General features: G+C 48.7%; 2 protein-coding genes across 2 annotated transcripts; one reads left to right on the top strand and one right to left on the bottom strand.

The window, feature by feature from the left end:
- Positions 1–1791: 1791 nt before the first annotated feature.
- Positions 1792–2742, top strand: LOC306956559 (olfactory receptor 14C36-like; the record flags this gene model as incomplete). Its single annotated transcript, XM_079547838.1, has 1 exon — positions 1792–2742. One exon carries the CDS (start codon positions 1792–1794, stop codon positions 2740–2742), a length of 951 nt encoding a protein of 316 aa, XP_079403964.1.
- A 6686-nt stretch (positions 2743–9428) lies between these two features.
- Positions 9429–10384, bottom strand: LOC306956587 (olfactory receptor 14I1-like; the record flags this gene model as incomplete). The annotated part of the gene is made up of 2 exons (XM_079547862.1): positions 9429–9731; positions 10091–10384. The coding sequence occupies 2 exons, from the start codon at positions 10382–10384 to the stop codon at positions 9429–9431; spliced, it is 597 nt and encodes a 198-aa protein (XP_079403988.1).
- Positions 10385–16347: the final 5963 nt, after the last annotated feature.

Consider the following 16347-nt stretch of genomic DNA (forward strand, 5'->3'; position numbering starts at 1 on the left):
GCCATAAATGCAGGGGTTTGTTCTCAATTAGGATGGTTAAAAATACTGCTAATCCTTCCCTGGCCCTCAGGAAGGAGGTTTCTCTCTCAGGCATTTCCCACACTCTTTACAAGCACTGGCACACATCCAGCAGCACCCCAGGCACCTTGGTCATCACCCAGGGTCTGTGTGTCAGCAACTGACTCCCCGCTGAAGGACCAAGGATTCAGAGCAGGAGCTCACATGCAGGCAACTACTTGTGCACACCTGAACTGAACCAGAGGAATCCTTGAAACTCCTGTGGGTCCTTGCAGAGCTGAATCCCATTTCAGCTGCAGGGTTTCCACATAGGGATGAGATGCTTCAGCTGGATCACTGCCTAGCCCAGGGGAGTCCACCCCTCCCTGTCCTCGTCTGTGTGCCCTTTTTGTTTCAGCAAACACTCTCTGGTAGGACTAACCATATGTCTGGAATTAGTCACTGTCCACTGCATATTTGGAGGGTAATTCTGCAGATTTCAGAATACATTTATGATGCTGATGTCTTTCAGGAGCTGTTGGCCATGGAGACCCTGGGACATCTCAGGGGAGATCAGTAGGGTGGATACAAATGACATCCTCTGCTGATGAGGTACTCTGGGCTCCTGGGACATAGGGAGTTCCTACAAGTGGGCAGTGCTGCAGAGAGACAACTGTGCCCAGGAGCAGCTCTTCTGCACAGCACAGCAGGGTTGGGGGCATGATCTGCAGGTGGAAGAGAGCTTAGAGTCTGTGCAGCATCTTAGCAGGCTGCAAGATCTCTGGAGGAGCATATCTCACAGCCCTTAACAAGGTAAGTCTCTCATTGCAGGCAGTGTACTGGCTTTTACTGCAAGGATCACTAAGTCAGGGACATCCCATTGAAGGTCAGGCTGAAGGCACTCCATGTTTCTTTATCATGGATTATGACCTGCTCCAGCTGAGGGCTTCCATGCTGCAGCATCAGAGTTCAGTCCTGAGGGCTGCGTGTCCCAGGATGGCTGCAGGCTGTACAGCTGGGGCTGCAGCCGGGTGCCCAGGGCTGTCCTGCAGAGCAGGTCCCTGCTGTGCCCCAGGGGCTGTGTGCCGGGACAGGGACTCTGCTGCCTGCCAGGCTCAGCACTCAGCCTGCCCGGGGAGCTGCCCAGGGCGCTGCGGGGAGACGTGTGGGGGGAAGGAGCCTCTTGCCAGGGCAGGACAGGGCAGGGCAGGGCAGGGGCCTTCTGCTGCCACAGCTGCTGCCTGGGGCAGGGGGATCACAGATTCTCTGTGTGCCAGAATGTTTCTACGGGCACTGTGCAAGAGGACAGACATGGCAGGGATTTTCCTTTTCCTATTCTCAGGGAAAGGGAAAGGATTTGAGGAAGAAATCTAAAAGGGGCTGTCAACTTTGAGAATGTTTGAACCAAATTACAATACTGATGTTTTTCTGCAGACATGAAAAATGGAATTATCCTGTGAACAGGCAGCTTTGTCTGACAGAAATATAATGGCTCAATCATTGGGACTGGGTGCTTTAAGAGCAGTTGGGTTAAAGATATGAGACAGGGAAACAAATAAAAGTATCCAGGGAGATGGGATAAGATTAAAAATGAGATAATTGTATAAGCTCCATAATCATCTTTTGCTTATGGAATGTTGAAGCTCATGAAATTAAATTCAAGTAATGAAGCTAAATGAACGTTGTGCTGAGAGAAACAAAAACAATTGAAGTATAGCAGGAAGAGTGTCTCTGAGAATGATCTTGTCATTATCTCCTGCACTCTAAACATGACTCCATGCCCAGGAACTGCAGATGCCCAACAGCAGCTCCATCAGTGAGTTCCTCCTCCTGGCGTTGGCAGACACGCGGCAGCTGCAGCTCCTGCACTTCTGGCTCTTGCTGGGCATCTACCTGGCTGCCCTCCTGGGCAACGGCCTCATCAGCACAGCCGTAGCCTGCCACCACCGCCTGCACACCCCCATGTACTTCTTCCTCCTCAACCTCGCCCTCCTCGACCTGGGCTGCATCTCCACCACTCTCCCCAAAGCCATGGCCAATGCCCTCTGGGACACCAGGCACATCTCCTACGCTGGATGTGCTGCACAGGTCTTCTTTTTACTACTCTTCTTTGGTGCAGAGTATTCCCTTCTCACCATCATGTCCTATGACCGCTACGTTGCCATCTGCAAGCCCCTGCACTACAGGACCCTGATGGACAGCAGAGCTTGTGCCACCATGGCAGCAGCTGCCTGGGGCACTGGGCTTGTCTATTCCCTGCTGCACACCACCAGTACATTTTCAATACCACTGTGCCATGGCAATGTTGTGGATCAGTTCTTCTGCGAAATTGCCCAAATTCTTAAGCTCTCATGCATGGAATCACACTACTACAGGGAAACTGGGATTATTTATTTTAGTCTTTGTTTAATCTTTGGTTGTTTTGTATTCATTGTTGTGTCCTATGTGCAGATCTTCAGGGCCGTGCTGAGGATGCCCTCTGTGCAGGGACGCCACAAAGCCTTCTCCACATGTCTCCCTCACCTGGCCGTGGTCTCCCTCTTTGTCAGTACTGCCATGGTTGCCTATCTGAAGGCCCCCTCAGTGTCCTCCCCTTTCCTGGACCTGGTGGTGTCATTTCTGTACTCGGTAGTGCCTCCAACAATGAACCCCCTCTTCTATGGCATGAGGAACCAGGAGATCAAGACTGCAGTGAGCAGTACATACTTCTTCAGCATCCGCAAGATGCATGCCAGCCTAAGATGAGTCTCACAGTAATTCAGAAATTGTTAGAACAATCTCTTGTTTCTATTTTTCTTCTTATTATTATTTTCACAGACATGACTTCTGGGTCTGGCATTGGGTCTGAAAAGCAGGATTGCTGAGAAGTGCCACTGAGGGCTGCCATGGGCACTTGTGCTAGGGAACTCTTCCCCACCCCGAACACACCTGTCCTGTGCAGCGCAGGCATGGCAGGGCCGTGCCTGGGACAGTGCAGTGATAGGCCACAGATGGGAAACCCAGCATGGCCATCAGAAGGTGGAACCAGGTGGTCCTGGCGCACAGGGAGCCGGGCAGGAGGCAGCGGTGTGCCCTGGCAGAGCAGTCAGGGAAGGCTGAGGGCACATCACTGCAGCCTGTGAGAGCCTGCATGGAGATCTTAGAGAATACAGAGCCACACTCTGTGCTGTTGTGCACAGCGGGGGGATGAAAGTTATGGGTGAAACTGGAGACACTCTGCCTGAAGATGAGGAAAAGATTTTTCACTCAGTTCAAGGCTCATCTTGAACAAGGTGGCTACTGTCATGTTCCTGCTGGAATGAGTGCTTATGGGATGCGCTTGTTGTTCCAAATTGCCGCCTGCTGGACAAGCAGCCTCCTGAGACAAACAAGTCCACACCATCAGCATCACAACTTGTGCCTTCCAAGCTCTGCTTGCTAAGAAACATAGAATCACCAAGGTTGGAACCTTTACTGTCATCTCCACCACTTTCACTCTGTGGACTGTCAGAGCTCAGGTGGGATATGTTGCTTTAAAGCCCTGTAGTGTTCATACATAATGCCTGAGACAAAGTGTGCTGAAATCAGACCCTACTGTGCAGAAAAAAAAGTAATAATAATAAATAAAGCATGAAGAAAAGATGATGTAAAGCAGCAGCTTTACAGCTGAGAAGTCTGTGTTGGTTTAACAAGTGAGGGCCTCCACACAGCTGAGAAAAGGTTCTACTACTGCCTAGATTCTTTTGCTGTTTTGTGCTGTCACTGGCAGAGGTCTTGCAAAGTCTGTCTGCATAGGACTTCCCTATCTTGATGATGGACAGAGGCTTTTACTCCAGAGTTATCTGCATTGGGCATCACAGAAGAAAGGCAGTTCCTGCACCAGCAATTGTGCGTTTCTTCATATAAGGTCACAACTCATGGTTCTGTTCTGTGCTCAGAGTGATTTGTCTTCACTCTTGAATGCTGTGATTTAATTCTCCTTCAGTGATTTGAGTCACAGTTGAATGCTTATTCCTTTTTGCCTCTACAGCTCAATAAATCTTATTTTTCCCTTACTCTGCAGATCGACCTGATGAGTCTTTTGGCTTTATTTGCTGCATTTTCCTTAGCTAGACAAGAACATTATGGTCTAGTGGGATGAGCTGATGGGTTCCATCCCAGCCTCTTGAAGCAACCTGCTCTTGAGTCTTTTAGCCTGTGTTTGCAACAGATGAATCAAGGTTTTCAATGCTCTCACATGAGCTGCTTACTGCACAATCAAATATAGGCAAGGCCACACAGGTGGAACCAAGTGGGCACCACCTGCAGGCTGCCCTGCTCCAAGGAGCGGCTGAGGCTGTCCCAGGGCCAAGGAATCTGAGCATCCCAGCACAGCCATGAAGGCCACATCAGACACGCAGCACAGTAAGGCACTACTCTGATTTCTTTGTGTGCAGTGCTATTCTGGTCAAGGTCACTGCTCAGGATGTCCTTGAATAAGGCTTCAATTATTCGCGCTTTGGGGCATACATAACTTCTTAGTGACTCCAATTCCAGTGAGTCCAACTAAAAACAGTCTTACTAACATCCAATCTAAATCTCCCACTTTTAGTTTGAAGCAATTCCCCTTCGTCCTATTTCTGTCAAACCAACTCATCCTAACCCTGGCGTTTGGCATCTCATCCTCAGATGGAAACCCAGGGGCTAAAATAGGATTAAGGTCCTCACAGAACCATGGGACTGGGGAGTCCTCTTAGATGAATTCAGATGTTCACAACAATGTGCCTGTGTGAGCCCCTCATCTGAATGCTTGGCCTTTATTCCCAATGGAGTGGGGTCTCCATTGTTGAAGCAGACCCTGGGCGATGACCAAGGTGCCTGGGGTGCTCCTGGATGTGTGCTAGTGCTTGTAAACTGTGTGGGAAATCTCTGAGATAGACACCTCCTTCCTGAGCATCAGCTGAGGGCCAGGGAGGGAACAGAGGATGTACAAGAATGCCTAACTGTCAACAGACTCCAGTAACAAGAGCACCCAAGTGTGCCTTTTCCACCCATCTCCATGGAGTGTACAGAGTTATTCAGCTGGATAAATGGATGAGTTCATAAAAGAAGAGCCAGATTTTTCTCTGTTCTTCATCTGCTGCATATTCTGGAGCACAAAGCACTACGGAACTAACACACATCTTTATTCTTCAGCTGAAGAAAATTCATGTTACTCAAGGCTCACATGTTAACAGCACCAGAAGCAACCCAGTGTCACACCAGCTCCCTGGGGAGCCCAGCAACTCACATAGAATCATAGAATCACAAGGTTGGAAACGACCTGTAAGATCACCTAGTCCAACCATCCTCCCATCATCATTACTACCACAAGCTACTATACCATATCTCATAGCTCCTCACCCAGACATCTGTGAACACTGCCAGGGATGGCAACTCCACCACCTCCCTGGGCAGCCATTCAGTGCCTGACCACTCTCTGAGAAAAAAAGTTCTTCCTTATGTCTACTCTAAATCTCCCCATGCTTCCAGCTGTTTCTTCGGGTCCTGTTTGTTGCCGGGGAGAAGAGGCCAAATCCCTCTCCACCACAACCTCCCTTCAGGAAGTTGTAGAGTGCAATGAGGTCTCCCCTGAGCCTCCTCTTCTCCAGACTAAACTATCCCAGCTCCCTCAACCGCTCCTCATAAAGTTTGTGCTCCAGACTCCTCACCAGCTTTGCACCCTTCTCTGGACACTCCCCAGGGCCTCAATGCCTTTCTTGTAGTGAGGGGCCCAAAAGTGAACACAGTACTCGAGGCGTGGCCTCAGAAGAGCTGAGTACAGAGGGATGATTACCTCCCTGCTCCTGCTGGCCATGCTATTTCTAATGCAGGCCAAGATGCTGTTGGCCCTCTTGGCCACCTGGGTATACGGTTGGCTCATGTTCAGCCAAGCATCAACCAACACCCCCAGGTCTCTTTCCTCTTCATTGTCATGCAGCGACTCAGCTCTAAGCCTGTAGCACTGCATGGGGTTGTTGTGGCCAAAGTGCAGGACCCGGCACTTGGCCTTGTTGAATCTCATCCCATTCACCTCAGCCCAGTGATCCAGCTTATCCAGATCCCTCTGAAGGGCTTCCCTACCCTCAGGCAGATCGACACTACCTCCCAACTTGGTGTCATCTGCAAACTTACTGAGGGTGCACTCAATCCCCTCATCTAGGAAATCAGTGAAGATATTAAACAAGATGGTTCCTAGTACCGACCCCTGGGGGACACCACTTAAAACAGGTCGCCAGCTGGACTTAACTCCATTAACCATTACGTGCTGGGCATGGCCCTCTAGGCTGTTCCTTAACCAAAGAAGAGTATACTTGTCCAGGCCAGTTGCCCCAGGAGAATACTGTGAGAGACCATGTCAAAGTCTTTGCTCCCAAGGGACACATGCTACAAGTGTCCTGAACAGGTCAAAGTCCACCCTCCCTGCCACTTTTCCTTCTGGCATGCCAGTGACTCCACCAGTAAATCTCCCACTCACATTCTCTGGTGGCCCTTAGTCTCTCCACCTCCTCCTTCAGCTCCCCCACCAGGCTGAGCAGCTCATCCACCTGCTCACACCTCACTGGAATCCCTGCCACCTTCCCCTGGCAGCAGCAGGCTCAGGCACTCCCTGAACTCTCAGACCTGAACAGCCACATTTCTGGCAGGCCCTTTGTCTGGGTCACCACGGTCTTCCTGCAGTAATCCTGCTGTCTTGTGGAGACGGTGTTGAAGCCTGTGGTCTCAGAGTGCCAAGAGGAACGCCTGTCTCCTGAGCCAAAAGGGACAACCCTTACACACCCTGCCACTTGACCCACCTCCCACACCCACAGCTGCAGCACCGTAGAGGCAGCGTGGGCTGTGCTCACGCACAGACTTACCCTCCCCTTCTCAGCAGGCAGCAACAACCTGCTGTGCTCTGTGGCCGGAAGCGAGCCTCCCCTGAGGCTATTGGAAGATTGTCACCATGGACCAGGTGTCGAGGTCAATAGTGGGCAGTGCCAGCCTCACCATGCTCGCTCAACAGCCTGCCTACAAGCTGGCAGACTACTGGCACAAGTGCAGCACTGCTACTGGCTGAAAAAAAAGCCTGCCCTGAAAGCAAGCTTCCTCAGAGTTTACTCACATTTTACTCCAGGTTTACTCATACTTCACGATGTGCTTTACTCACCCTTTACTTTGGTTTTACTCCCAATTTACTCTGGGTTTACTCTTACTTTACTCACTGTGTACTCACACATTCCTCTGTTTCACTCACACTTTACTCCACAATTACCAGCACTATACTCCAGGTTTACACACACTTTATGCCAGGTTTGCGCACAATTTACTCTGGGTTTTCTCTTACCCTTCTCCATGTGGACTCCCATTTTCCTCTGGATTTTACTCACACCTTACTCCACATTAACTAACACTATACTCCAGGTTTTCTCACCAGGTTTGCTCACACTTCTCTCCCTGTTGTTTTTCTCACAATTCACTCCACGTGTACTAACACTAGGCTGTGGGTTTTCTCACACTTTACTTATGGTTATCTCACAGTTTACTCCAAGTTTATTCTCACTTTACACTGGGTTTACTCACACTTTTTTTGGGGTGTTTTACTCACGATTGATTCAAGGTTTAATCACACTTTTCTTCCAGTTTACACTCATTTTACTTACTTTAATCAAACTTTTCTCCAGGTTTTACTTGCTATGGAAGTGCAACCATATGCATGGAAGTGTAACATAGCTATGGAAGAGTAACGTAGCTATGGAGTGTAACCGTAGCTATGGAAGTGTAACGTAGGTATGGATGTGTAACATAGCTATGGAGTCAGAAGACTGTGAGCCTGAGATGCTCAACCACTGAGTGCCAGGAGAGGCTTTACCTGCGTCGGACCCAGAGTATACAACGGAATGGATTTCACTAACTAGCTGTGCAATTTCTCCCTTGTCAGTAGGGGGTGTGCACCCATTCTTGCAATAATGAAGAAACTGCTCTTCACAGAGATCTTTGCCTGATTAGAAATTGTTGATCTTGAGCACATTTCTCACAGTATCTAAGCATAAGATAGGCTCGCTACTGCTATGAAGATCTGTTTTGAAGCTTGTTTGTTTTCTAGCCAATTTATTGTTTAGTGGAAATGCCCTGAATACATGTGTTGGACTATAAAAACCTTGCATGGGAAAATAAAGGAGAGTTTTTGCACAAGAACCCTGTGTCATTTTGCTAGCCTGTGACAAGCAGCCCTTGTCTGATGGTGGTGGCAGCAGTGAGACAAACTCTGACACATTGGTGCATATGGCCTGTTCCTGCCTGCCACCTCACTGCCAATGGATGCCACTGGATGCCACTGTAGAGACAACAGGACTGCTGTCAATTCATATGAGACCCGAGGGCTACCGGGAGTGTAGAGGTACAATAGGAAAGCATGGAAGTGGAAAGAGAGCAGCACTCAAAAGACCTCATCTTGCCCTTGCCCATCACCGTGGCCCCAGCAAAGCAGCAGCCCTGAACTGGAAGGTAGTGAGGTGCAGAAGCCCACTGAGTAGCGAGGGGCAGCCTCCAAGGAAATTTGGGCTGCTGCTCCATTTGGCAGCTGGGCCCTTGGCCCCTGAATCCCTGCTGTGTAAGGGAGTTTCTCTTTCAGCTCTGGAGGAGAAGGGAAGAAAAGTGAGCTGAGAGAAATAAATGTCTGCTGTCCTCTTCATTGTGTTTATGCACATGTACCTGCATAGTTCTGCAGGCACTTGAGATGTCTGGGTCAAAATACATACTGAACTATAATAACATAATTAAGATAACTATATTTAAAAAGTAATGCAAGTTGTAAGAAATAACAAACATTACATGTAAGAAAATGTTGTTCTATTATTTTCTGCTATAGCTGGGGATTTCCCAAAGTTTCCTCAAGGCATCCCTGAGCTTCTGGTTCCTCACACCATAGATAAATGGATTCACCGTGGGAGGTACCACCGAGTACAGAAATGACACCACCAGGTCCAGAGATGGGGAAGAAAGGGAGTATGGCTTCAGGTAGGCAAACAAGAGAGTGCTGAGAAACAGGGAGACCACAGACATGTGAGAGAAGCACGTGGAGAAGGCTTTGTGCCGTTCCTGCTCAGAGGGCATCCTCAGCACGGCCCTGAAGATCTGCACATAGGACAGCACAATGAACACAAAACAACCAAAGATTAAACAAAGACTAAAATAGATATTCACTGTTTAACTGAGGAAGTCTGATTTTGAGCAGGAGAGCTTGAGGATCTGGGCTACTTCACAGAAGAACTGGTCCACGGTATTGTGTTGGCAAAGTGGTATTGAAAATGTGTTGACAGTGTGCAGCAGGGAATAGAGAAGCCCAGTGCCCCAGGCAGCTGCTGGGGCAAATTCAAAAAATTACGCTTAAAAAAGGAATACACAAACCGAAAGAAGACAATTCAATTTTGTAAAAAACTGCATTACAACTCCTAGACAGAAAAGGGTGGGCAGTTCATTGTTTTCAAAACACATTTGTTCATCAGTTTCCACAGAGCATCCTTGAGATCCTGGTTCCTCATGCTGTAGATGAGGGGGTTCATTACTGGAGGCACCACTGAGTACAGAAATGACACCACCAGGTCCAGCAATGGGGAGGAGATGGAGGGTGGCTTCAAATAGGCAAACATCAGAGTGCTGAGAAACAGGGAGAGCACAGCCAGGTGAGGGAGGCACGTGGAGAAGGCTTTGTGCCGTCCCTGCTCAGAGGGCATCCTCAGCACGGCCCTGAAGATCTGCACATAGGACATAACAATGAATACAAAACAACCAAAGATGATTAAGGCACTAAATATGATAAGTCCAACTTCTGTGAGGTAAGAACCAGAGCAGGAGAGCTTGAGGATCTGGGGGATTTCACAGAAGAACTGTTCCAAAACGTTGCCATGGCAGAGTGGCAGTGAAATGTACTGGCAGTGTGCAGCACAGCATGGAGAACTCCACTGCCCCAGGCAGCTGCTGCCATGGTGGCACAAGATCTCCTGTCCATCAAGGTCCCATAGTGCAGGGGCTTGCAGATGGCAACATAGCGGTCATAGGACATGATGGTGTGAATGGAATACTCTACACAAAAAAAGAAAAGTAAAAAGAAGACCTGTGCAGCACAACCTGCATAGGAGATGTGCCTGGTGTCCCAGAGGGCATTGGCCATGGCTTTGGGGAGAGTGGTGGAGATGCAGCCCAGGTCGAGGAGGGCGAGGTTGAGGAGGAAGAAGTACATGGGGGTGTGCAGGCGGTGGTGGCAGGCTACGGCTGTGCTGATGAGGCCGTTGCCCAGGAGGGCAGCCAGGTAGATGCCCAGCAAGAGCCAGAAGTGCAGGAGCTGCAGCTGCCGCGTGTCTGCCAACGCCAGGAGGAGGAACTCACTGATGGAGCTGCTGTTGGGCATCTGCAGTTCCTGGGCATGGAGTCCTGTGCAGAGTACAGGAGATAATGACAGAAGTCAAGATAACTTGCAGAGAACCTCCTCCTGCAATACTTTGAATATTTTTTTGTTTCCTGTTTAAAATGTTCATTTAACTCCATAACTCCAGTTTATTTTCATGAGCTTCATAATTCCTTAAGGATTTGCAGTATATGTAGCTCTTACTTTGCTCTCTTTTTCCAAATCATATCCCAGGCTGCTAGATATTTTCCTCATAGCTCTTTCCAGAAATCTTATCTTTACCCTGTCTGCACTCAGAGACCTCACCCCTAATCTGTGCACTTAAATTTCTGCTGGAGAAAGCTGCCTGTTTGCAGGAAAAGTGCATTACTCATGTCTGCAAAAAATGATGATAATTTCAGCTGGTGCTCTCCTTTGGGAGCAAAGAGGCTGAAAGCATTTAAGGAGATTGAACACATAACAGCAGATAGAGAAATTCAATTCAGGATTCTCTGAGATGTGTTCTTATTTCAAAGATCCTCTATGCCTCCAACTTTTTCACTTTCCCTACAAAAAAGAAAAGGAAAATTCCTGCCTTGTCACTCCTCTCACAAAGTGCACCTGGAAACACTCTGGCATGCAGTGTATCAGTGCTCCAACCCTCAGCTGGAGCAGGTTTTTATCCAAAATAAAGAAACGTGGAGTGCCTTCAGACTGACCTGCAATGGGCTGTCCCAGATTTAGTAATTCCTGCATTAAAGCCACTACACTGTCTGCGAAGAGAGACTTACCGGGTCAAGGGCTGTGAGAAATGCTCCTCCAGTAAGCTCACAGCCTAATGTGCCACACAGCTTGTCAGCTCTCTTCCTTATTTCCTCTACATGTCTCTTGCAGACCATGCCCAGAGTCTTGCTGTGTACTGCACAAGAGCTGCTCCTTTGCACTGCTGTGTCCCTGCAGCACTGCCCACTTGTAGGAGCTCCCAGAATTCCAGGAGCCCAGCCCAGCTCAGCAGCAGATGATGTCATTTCTATTCCACCCACTGATCTCCCCTGAGATGTCCCTGGGTCTCCATGGCCAACAGCTCCTGAAAGACTACAGTGTCATTATAGTACTTCTACATCTGCTGAATTAACCACCAAACGTCCAGTGGACAGTGACTGATTGCAGACATATGGTTAGTCCTACCAGAGAGTGTTTGCTGAAACAAAAAGGGCACACAGACAAGGACAGTGGACTTTCCCTGTGCAGGGCAGTGATCCAGCTGAGGCAGTGAGGCTTCTCATCCCTAGATGGAAACCCAAAGGTTGAAATGGGATTCAGCACCCCACGGACACAAAGGAGTTTCAGGGATTCCACATGAATTCAGTTCAGATGTGCACAAGGAGTTGCCTGCATGTGAGCTCCTGCTCTGAGTCCTTGGTCCTTCAGCGGGGAGTCAGTTGCTGACACACAGACCCTGGGTGATGACCAAGGTGCCTGGGGTGCTGCTGGATGTGTGCTAGTGCTTGTGCAGTCTGTGGGACATCCCTGAGAGAGCCACCTCCTTTCTGAGCATCAGCTGAGGGCCAGAGAGGGGATAGAGGTATTCTCAGCCATCCTAAATGACAACAGACTCCTGCGTTTAGGGCACCCAAGTTTACCTTCTTTACCTGTCTCCATGATGCATGCAGAGTTATGCAGGTGACTGAATGGCTGAGCTCACAAAAGAAGAGCCAGATCTTTCTCTGTTCTCCATCTGCTGAGTATTTTGAAGCTCAAGGCACTGCAGAGCTGGCACACATCTTCATATTTCAACTGATGAATTCTCAGTGTTCTATGGGCACACACGTGAATGGCATCAGAAGCAGCCGAGTGTCAGGCCAGTTCCCTAGGTGGTCCAGCACACACACATGCTGCTGGCAAATGCAGCACAGGGCCTTCAGGAAAGCCATGTCCTAGGAGTGTCCGTGCTGCTGGGACAACTCCGAGCCTCACAGTGGGTCTAATGCCTGTGTGCCACCTTCTGAACACAAATACCGTAGATGTGTTATGCAGCCATGCTAGGAACAATGGTGCTTGTTTCTTTATGTGTTTTTACACTAATGAGAACATCAACACACGCTGAGCTAGAAGTCTTTGTTCAATTGCAGTCCTGAGCTCTCGTTTGGACCACAGGGACACGGTTAAATGGCTTCCACAACTGGACTGTAGCACAACGGGTTACAGAGTCTTTGTGATGGATGAGTGAGGAGACAAGGAAAGCTGACTGCGCTCTGGGAGAGCGCACTGAACTTCTCCTGGGGATGGCAGAGCAGCCAGGTCAGAGCAAATGGTAATGGCAATCAAAGGAGACCAGCAGTGTCTGTTCCTGGCTTCCTGATCAGAAAGAGCAAGTGGAAGGTGCCCTCTGCAGACTGATGGGTGCCTCATTTTGTCAGGCCATTTGGAGGCCATTTTCACTGCAGTGTCTGCTGCAGGGACAGCACAGCAGAGCATGCACCATGCAGGAGATCCCTGGACAGCACAGATGGCAGCTCCATGACCAAGCCATAGAGGAATCCAAGAGGAGAGGTGCTCTGCTGGATCTCAAACTCACTGGCAAGGAAGGGCTGATGGGGAATGTGAATGTGAAGATGAAAGTGAACCTGTGCTGCAGTGGCCATGGGATGGTGGAGCTGAGGAGCCTGAAGGGAGGATAAAAGACAAGCTCACAACCCTGGGCTTCAGAAGAGCACACCTTGGCTTCTTCAGTTCTCTGTAGTACAGCAGGGAAAGGCTTTGAGGGGAATGGGGTCAAAAAATGAGGGTTACAATATAGGGATCATGGCTTCCAAGCAGAATAAGTACATTCCTAGGAAAAGGAAGGCAAATAAAAATGTCAGAATTCCTGCATGACTGGGAATGGATTGCATTGGTCTCACCCAAACACAGAAAGGAAGCGCGCAGGAAGTGGAAACAAGAAGAGGTCACCTGGCAGCAATGCAGAGACTTTGTCCAGTGTTCCTGCTGACATGAGTTTAGGAAAGCCAGAGTTCAACCGCAATTGAATGTGCCCAGACATATCACAGAGAAGGAGGGCTTGTAGAAATACAGTGCAGTCTACAAAAGGAAGGCTAGGGAGAATGTGGGCCCAGAGTAGAATGGGGCAGGGAACCTGGTGAGACAGGACATGGAAAAGTCTCTGACATTCATTTCCTTCCTGACCTCACAGTTTATTAGTTGGTCTGGGCAACTTGGAATCCTGGGTGCCAGAGACAGGTGGGAAATGTTGGTGCAAGGCAGATGTACTGTTGGAGAAAGAAGAGGAGATCAGGGAATACCTAAGCAAACAGGATACTGTGTTGGAAGAGGCTGACAAGTATTGTTGGATTTTTGTATGTTTTGGATTGAAGGATCCTAAATCCCATCCAGTTCCATCTCCCTTGCTGTGTGCAGGGCTGTCACACAGTAGATGAGGACGCCTGGGCCCTTGACATCTCAAACATCTCCAGGGGTGGTGCAGCCCCATCTGCTCTGGGCTGCCTGTTCCATACCAGCTCCATGCCTCACATGCTGATCTACGGAATGTTGGAAATTCCTTCCAAACGTCTAATGTAAATCTCTCGTTTGGTTTATTGTGTTTCATCCTGGTCCTATTATTCAGAAATGCTGTAAGAATTCAGTCTCCATCTTTTTTATTGGAACAAGGCATTGGCTAGAAGATGTGGGAAGGCATAATGCAGAGTAGTGCCTCCACATTTCAGATCCCCAGAACAAGGAAGATGTCTGCAAGTGGGAGTTGATAAAAATGTGCTAACACTTCTCAACTTCAAACATTCTCATGTGTCATCTCTATTTTTAAGTTGAGAATGCTCATATTACGGGGATATTGTGTCTGTTATTTTACTTTATTTTTATTTTTATTTTCATTTTTATTTTTGTTTTTGTTTTTGTTTTTGGTTTTGGTTTTTTATATTGCTTTTTTAATGGCTTTCATCCTCCAGGGGTCTCCAGCTCTCCTAAATCAATGACCGTGGTTCAGGCCATGTTTTCAGCAGGCCATCTGGACACATGCTCTTCCCACTGCTCTCTAGATTTCCCCATCCCTTGCTCTTTGTTCACTCAGATTTCTCTCTCCCAACTATCTCCCTGATCTCTGGTCTTCAGGGAGATTACTGAAATCTGCTCCTTCTCTCCAAAGTTGGATGGACTCTTTTCTCAACTCCTTAGCTGTCATTATATCTATCCCTTCCTATCTCTGCCTAACTCATTTCTTTTACAAATATTCCCTGTGAAAGACAAACCTCATTAGATGCAGCCTGGACAAAGCATACAGTTGAACATTGTGTTTCACTGCTCATTCAATTGCATCTCATTTCCTTCTGTCTCTGGGAAAAAATAAAATAAATAAAAGACCAAAAAACTGTCAAAAAGAAATCTTTCATTACCCATGTACAACTGGTTCTCTGAGGAATGCCAGGGGGAATTATTTCAAAGGAGGTGTGGTCACTGCAGCCACACTGAGCGGGTGGCTGCAGAGGAGAAGAGTGATGTGAGGAAAAGTGATGCAAGTCCCATGGGGCCAATGGGAGCAGAAATGAGGTGGGGAAGTTGAGGAGCAATTTTGTCCATGCAGTGACAGAGAAAAGTTCATAATGGAAAATCCTGGATCAGTAGCAATAGCCAAGAGCTGATTAAAATTCTTGTTTTAAACACAACTATATATAAATAGTAAATGAATGTCTGTTGGATTCTTACTCATTAAGGTCACTCCAGACACCTCTCCAGTTTGCTGTGCAAGTTCTCAACACATAAAAAAGATGAATGGAAGGCACAAGGCACAGGAGGCTTCTATGGGTTGTAATGAGCCCCAGGGGGCATTTGCTGCGGAGTTTTCCAGTGCACAGAGAAGAGAAGATTGCACAAAGTGCACAAGGAGACAAAGTCAGAAGGAACAGTGAAGTTTCTTGGAGTATTAATGGGCCCCACTGAGGGCCATTCACAAGCAAGCTTCCCCTGGGACTTGATAGAGCAGAGAATTGGAAGCCATGATTGCAGGCAGACCAAGGCACTGGGATGGTGGCTGTGATGCTGAGAAAAGCCTCCTTTGTCTTGTGAAGCAGAAAGGCCAAGCCCTGATCCCCAGAGCCTTGGCGGGGAGATCCTGTCCCTCCTGCTGGCTCAGGGCCCTTCCTGTCAAATGAAAGAGCAGGGGTCAGCAGCTGCCAGACTCTGCATGGGGTGCAAGGATGCCGTGAGGCCCAAGTCCCATGTGGGCAGTGTGTCTCATCCCAGGATGTGCGATGTGAGAAGGGACCACTCTGAACAAGCAGTCAATCCCAATGAAACTTTGAACTTCAGATCTCTCAGGGCCAAGGTGAAGGCACCACTTCCTCACTGGGAAGTTTGGCTCTGAGGATGCCATGTGTGATACTAACCCACATGCAGAGCCCCTTTCGCGTCCTGCACTTTTTCCACAATAAACCCATGCAGTGCTACAGGCTTGGGGATGAGTGGCTGGATGACTGTGAAGAGCAAAGGGACCTGGGGGTGTTGGTTGATGCTTGGCTGAATGTGAGCAGACAGCATGCCCAGGTGGCCGTTAGGGCTACTGGCATCCTGGCCTGCATTAGAAATAGTGTGGCCAGCAGGAGCAGGGAGGACATCATCCCCCTGTACTCAGCACTGGTGAGGTCACACCTCAAGTACTGTGTTCAGTTTGGGCCCCTCACTACAAGAAAGACCCTGAAACTTGTCCAGAGAAAGGCGACAAAGCTGGTGAGGGGTCTGCAGCACAGGTCTTATGAGGAGTAGCTGAGAGAGCTGGGATTGTTCAGACTGGAGAAGACGAGGGTCAGGGGAGACCTCCTTGCACTCTCCAACATCCTAAAGGCAGGTTGTGATGAGGAGGGGTTTGGCTCTTCTCCCAGGCAACAAACAGGACCCGAGGAAGTGGCCACAAGTTGTACCAGAGGAGCTTTAGGTTAGACATAAGGAAGAACTTTTTCTCTCAGAGAGTGGTCAGG

Source organism: Tetrao urogallus (genome assembly GCF_951394365.1).
Source record: "Tetrao urogallus genome assembly, chromosome: 32".
NCBI lineage: Eukaryota > Metazoa > Chordata > Aves > Galliformes > Phasianidae > Tetrao > Tetrao urogallus.